The following is a 6,311-nucleotide window of genomic DNA, read 5'->3' on the forward strand; positions in this document are numbered from 1 at the left end:
AAAAAAAAAAAGAAAGAAAGAAAGAAAAACAGGTCCTTGAGAATGAAAGACTGTTCCAGAGAGAGATGGGTCTCCTCTCCCCCCTCCCTCCTTACGTAGGAAAGGGTTCAGGCCTGGCCTTTGCCAGCTGTGTAACCGTGGGTATATAACAACTCTAAATCCCCTTGGTCATCTCCGTAATGAGGGTAAGGATAGCACCGAGGGTTCTCACTCTCAAAATCTCAGTTACAAGATCACACCGGAAAAGAATCTGGACCACGTATTTCTTTGGTATTGATTACTTATCTAGTAAGTCTGAACATACTCAAATACCCCTCCGTGTTTAAAGCTAGTGTTTTCGTTCCAGCAACTGCAGTAACTCTGATGACTAATTAATATTGTAAACATTTGATAGTAGTGCCAATGAAATTCACATCCCTTGTGAAATCGCAAGGTTTGCAAAAGATGCAGAATTTCCTGAAATCCATCAATGTGAACTTGAAGCCTTGCTGAAAACACTTTGGAAGCCATTGATGAAGGTGTGTCTACGTGTGTGGGTGGCCCTCACAGAGTGCTTAGAACAGCTCAGGCGCTGCTGTGGGCACTTTACAGCCATTCACTGACCCTTCACTGTGGTCTTGTGATGTAGGCACTATCACAATTTCTAGGCACAGAGGATCCACACAAAGCAGCCTGCCCTAGGAAGCATGCAGTCGTTCAGTTAAGCCTGGGCTGACTCTGCTTAGATCACCCGCTAATTGACCAACAGCAAGAAATTAAGGAGGAGAATGGGCACTTCAGTAGAGATTTCCAGAGGACAAAGAAAGCTCTTGTGAAAAACTGATGGCTGTTGTTGGTTAAGCAGTACAGACCAGGGTTAGGGCTGCTGGGGTTCACTGTTCCCTAGCCTGTGGCCTTGGGTGGATCACTGAACATCTCGGGGCCTCGGTTTCCTTGTGTGTGAGGCAGAGGTGATAGTATCTCCCTGTAGTATGGTGGTGTGGCTAATATGATTAAAACACCTGTAACCTCACCTGACAAATAGAATATACTCAGGAAGGGTTAATTTTTACTAAAACTAACATTTGAAATGTGGCCCTCTTCATAATGGTTTGGAAAACCGAGCATGACAAGTGTCCTACTGATGCTGTTCTCTGATTTTGTTTAGATATTCATTCCAAAGAGCCCCCCATACTTGTTTTGTTTTTTCCCTTCTAAGAAATAGCTCATGATTGCTGCCACAGTTCTGACAACAATGTTATTTGCTGGGCAAAAATGAAATAAACTTATTTTCGTTTTATTTTTCTTTTCTTTTTTTTTTTTTTTTTTTTTGAGACAGAGCCTCAAGCTATCCCCCTGGGTAGAGTGCCATGGCCTCACAGCTCACAGCAACCTCCAACTCCTGGGCTCAAGCGAGTCTCCTGCCTCAGCCTCCCAAGTAGCTGGGACTATAGGCGCCCGCCACAGCGCCGGCCATTTTTTGGTTGCAGCCATCATTGTTGTTTGGCGGGCTCGGGCTGGGGATTTGAACCCGCCACCTTAGGTGTATGTGGCTGGCGCCTTAGCCGATTGAGCCACAGGCGCGGAGCTCGTTTTATTTTTCAAGATCAACTCTGAGTAAGCCTCTCCCCAGACATGCACCCTATTTGCTATAAATTTGTATTAATGTTAAAGTGGATTTACTTTGCCACATTATTTTTTCAGTACTAACTCTCTCTGATCGTGAAGACCTGTCTCCTGGGGTTTCTGTGAGGCCTGAGTGAAATCCTGCGTGTCACGTGCAAGGCCTGTACTTGGAGCACTTTGAACTTGTTAATGACTCTTCTGTTAATATGCTGTGATTTCTAAAGGATGGCCATGGCACAAGCAAAGGGCAGAGATCAGAATGTGCATGTTCTGTCCAGGACTTGCTTACGTTTTCTGTAGCTGTCAAGCACCTATCTGAATCAGACTCAACAGAGTGGGTGCCAGAGAAGGAAGGTGAATTGAGCCTGTTTCTCCCCGTCTCCCTGCCGTCTTCCCCCCCACCCCTCACTGCAGCTATTACGCTAGCAGAAAACCAGGTAAAAACAAATAATTGTAGTGCACTGTGCTTCCTAAATGCTTTGAGACAGGAGCCTCCTGTAAGTATAGAGGATGGAATCATTTCTTTTTGCTTAGCGTCATTTGGAAGGTTTAACTCAGAAGATGCTTGAACTGGATGGTAAGCCAGCTTGGCTCAACAGAGGAAGTCAGCTCTAGAGGAAATGAGATGAAGTTTGAAGTATAAGTTGCTGTGCAGATGCCCAGGCTCCTGATTGCCCAGTGTGGGAAACCGTGAAGGGTTTTTTTTTTTCCTAATGCAGGTTTATTGAGGACAAATTTACACACGGTAAAATGTACCCTCTAAGAGTATAAGTTCCATGAGAGTTGACAGGTGTGTACCGACGCGTAACCACCACCACTAAGGTGCACAATTTCCGTCACCCCCGGCCCCCACCAAAGGTCCCCGTGTCTCTTTGAAGTCAAAGCTTCCCCTTATTCTCTGGCACCCACCGAGCTGATTTCCAGCCCTCTAGCCCCCTTAGCCGAGTAGCTCATGGAGTCAGAGCCTGTCATTCTTCGTGTCTGGATTCCCTCACGGTATCATAATGGCTTTGAGTCATCCTCATCGTGTCCGTTGGTAGTTTGTTCATGGACGGTTTAAAGGTCACGCCACTTTAGGAAGAAGAGATTGTTGGTGGTGCGGCGTAAAATGGGTTGGAGATGGGGCAGTGGCAGCATCCAGCTGCTTTAGGGCCTCTGGAGAACCCAGGGAACGTTTCTGTGTGGTTCTAGGCAGAGGAAAGTCAGCTCAAGGGAGAGGAATGAAGGGGCTGGGAAGAGTGCAGGTGGGGAGTGAGTAGAGGCACTGGGATTGCAGCTGTAGAGTTACAGGAGAGCTCCAGGATGCACACTGGCATCAGCTCTGCCCCTGGAAGTTCTCCTGTTTCTGCTCTCCATTGTCAGAAGCCTGGGGCTGCGGAAACCCCTAGGTTTCTGTAGGGCTTTTAATCTTTGCTGTATTTCAAGCTTCAGTAAAGCAATTATACTTCCTATATTGTCTTCTTGAGTTAAAGTACCACGTATCTATACACCTTGCAAATTTAATATAATATAAGGTTTGATAGTAATGAGCTGTGGTAATATGTCACTTAATTGCAATCTTCTGTAATATGTTCAGTAGAAAAAACTCTGCACTTAGGAAGGAATTTCTTGGAAGACAACAATATATTTTTTTGTGCCAAGTAAACTGTCACAACAGACTTCTGATCCCCCCTGTGATAGCTCAGTCAATGTTTCTGGCCCCAGAAATCATTTACTTTGTAAGAAAGAGAAATATTCACAAAAAGAGCCCTAAGCTGAACTGTGTCTGTGGGTTTGTTTTTGTTTTAATTGTAACTTCAGGTGCAAATGACCTGCTTCGGGAGGTCCAGTAATTAAGATAAAATGGTAAGATACAAGTTAATTCTCATTTACTGTGCCAGCTACCACGAAGATTATGTTTTCTGTGCCCTGGAAAGCTTAGAAGAATATGAAACATCCACCTTTGGTTTTTTCCTCTAGTTTTGCTGTTGGAGAAGATAGAGCATGATGACGTCAGTAACAAGACCTTGAAGATCACGGATTTCGGGCTGGCCCGGGAGTGGCACAGGACCACCAGGATGAGCGCAGCCGGCACCTACGCCTGGATGGCCCCCGAGGTTATCAAGTCATCCTTGTTCTCCAAGGGAAGTGACATCTGGAGGTGAGCAGTGCTGACTGGTTTTGGAAGCCTGCGAGGAGAGCGCTTGCTCTGCATTACCTGATGAATCCTGAAATACGCAGCTCAAAGTCAGGGAGTAAATAACATGGGCCTCCTTGAGGGAAGTTGATGGTTTTGAACAAGATAGTCGTGACAATAGAACAAGTAATTTGAGGTTTGCATTGTTGTATGACTCCATTTGATAGGAGAACCTTCTTGTTACATTTGAAGTTTGATTAAAATTAAGAAGAATTTGAGTTAACACCAGTATCAAGATTTTAGAAGGTCTTCCAGAAAATAAAAGTCTATTTTCATTTTAAGCCAACTTACTCTTAAGCTTTCCTATTTTTTAGGTAGTGTAATTGCTGTAATGAGTGCATACTTGACTTCTAGGGTACAGGGTACTATGTGTATTTGAGTTGTTGATGGGAAGATCCCCCCTCTGTCTTGGGATGTCAGCCATGATGGGCTTTCTTGGAAGAGAGGATCCTGTTAGGAACTGGGTGAAGCTACTGATATGTTTGTGCCATCAGCTGGGTCAGAAGGAAATGATACCATTTTGTCCATTGAACATTATGACAACCTTGCTTCCTAGCTATGGAGTGCTGCTGTGGGAACTGCTCACGGGAGAAGTCCCCTATCGGGGCATCGATGGCCTTGCTGTGGCTTACGGGGTAGCGGTCAATAAGCTCACTTTGCCAATTCCGTCCACCTGCCCTGAGCCGTTTGCCAAGCTCATGAAAGGTATTTGTGCAACCTTTGTTTGCATGTCTGAGGGGGCAAGGAGAATTGCTGTTTAGAACATCCTCATTTTTTGTAAGCAAGAAAGCAATTTCTGTGATTCTAATATTCAGTTGCTTTTAAGTTACCATACTGTTTTAAGAATTCAAAACTTAGTCTTTGGTCTAAAATGTCAGGTAAAGTTTTGATGAGCTGAGTAATATAAAAACAATCCAATTTTATCAGTGACTCATTTATGTATAAAACTCAACTGAGTGGTAATAAAGTTTCCACCAAGTACACTAGCACAGTTCAAACACAGCATTGAATTGGTTCCAGATCTGCTGTTTTAAATATGACTTGATGGCCCAGGCTCAGTGGCTCACACCTGTAATCCTAGCACTCTGGGAGGCCAAGGGGGGTAGATTGTGCTCATGAGTTCAAGACTAGCCTCAGCAAATGTGAGACCTCATCTCTACTAAATATAGAAAAACCTAGGCAAGAGAATTGCTTGAGCTCAAGAGTTGGAGGTAGCTGTGAGCTATAATGCCATGGCACTCTACCCAGGGCAACACAGTGAGACTGTGTCTAAACAAATAAATAAAATAAAGACTTGATGATCAAAAATGTCTTGCAGTCTTAACCAGTGAGCTGTGACGCCATGGCACTCTACCCAGGGCAACAGCTTGAGACGCTATCTCAAAAAATAAATAAATAAATAAAATAAAGACTTGATGATCAAAAATGCCTTGTAGTCTTAACCAGTATGTCATGACCTTATCTATTTGATCCTTATCTTCTAAAAATTGCTAATTTTTAGAATTAACAGGATTACACACCTGTAATCCTTGCACTTTGGGAGGCTGAGTTGGGAGGATCACTTGAAGCCAGGAGTTCAAGACTAGCTTGAGCAAGAGCAAGACCCTGTGTCTACAAAACCCAGAAAACTTAGTAGGGTGTGGTGGCACGTGCCTGTGGTCCCATCAACTGAGCCCAGGACTTTGAGGTTGCTGTGAGTGAGCTATGATCATGGAGTCTAGTCTGGGCAACAGAGCGAGAACCTGTCTCCAAAAAAAAAGTTAATTAACTCTTTTTGTAAGCTGCAAGTCACCTCACTTCATGATCAGAACATTTCAGGACGTTTGTTTTGGGGTTGAGTCATATGACTCTATATCTGTAAATCATCTGACCATGGTGGCTCAGGTCCCTGAAAAACAGAGTTTACAGTGAGGGACGGGAACACACCTCCACCTATGAAACCCTCCAGCTCAGTGTAGACAACGGTGGCCTTACTTATAGTAATTATTACTCATGCCTCTGACATGGACACGGTAAAATTAATTATTCAAAATATTATCAATAGATTCTTAAACTCTTTAGATTTTAAGCAGACTGTACATACTGGCTTAAGGTTTAGAATGACAAGTACTAAGTTGAAATACATTTCAGTGTAGAACATTTCTTAGAAACTCTGATGTCTCGGAGAGAATCTGTGTCCTGCCGAAAGATGGGATTAACGTGATTCTTGGTTGTTTTAGAATGCTGGGAACAAGACCCTCACATTCGCCCGTCGTTTGCCTTAATTCTTGAACAGCTGACTGCCATTGAAGAGGCGGTGACCACTGAAATGCCTCAAGAATCTTTTCATTCGATGCAAGATGACTGGAAAGTGGAAATTCAACAGATGTTTGATGAGTTAAGAACAAAGGAAAAGGTGAGGAGAGATTTCTGATCGCATAATATCTTCACATTTGTGAAGATCATGGGACGTGGCTCAGCGCCTGTGGCTCAAGCGGCTAAGGCGCCAGCCACATACACCTAAGGTGGTGGGTTCCAATCCAGCCCAGAC

The 6,311-nt window shown here is 44.0% G+C and overlaps 1 protein-coding gene across 2 annotated transcripts in view; it reads left to right on the plus strand.

Annotated features, from left to right (window-relative positions):
- Positions 1 to 6,311, plus strand: part of MAP3K21 (mitogen-activated protein kinase kinase kinase 21) — a 62,783-nt gene that overhangs the window by 17,797 nt on the left and 38,675 nt on the right. For both annotated transcript variants that reach the window (XM_023517680.1, XM_023517679.1), the window contains exons 2-4: positions 3,565 to 3,745; positions 4,338 to 4,486; positions 6,001 to 6,176. In XM_023517680.1, the coding sequence (XP_023373448.1) occupies positions 3,565 to 3,745; positions 4,338 to 4,486; positions 6,001 to 6,176 (506 nt within the window). The remainder of the gene's footprint in view (positions 1 to 3,564; positions 3,746 to 4,337; positions 4,487 to 6,000; positions 6,177 to 6,311) is intronic.

This window comes from Otolemur garnettii, unplaced genomic scaffold, assembly GCF_000181295.1.
Source record: "Otolemur garnettii isolate 467f Iridium unplaced genomic scaffold, OtoGar3 scaffold00116, whole genome shotgun sequence".
Taxonomy (NCBI): domain Eukaryota; kingdom Metazoa; phylum Chordata; class Mammalia; order Primates; family Galagidae; genus Otolemur; species Otolemur garnettii.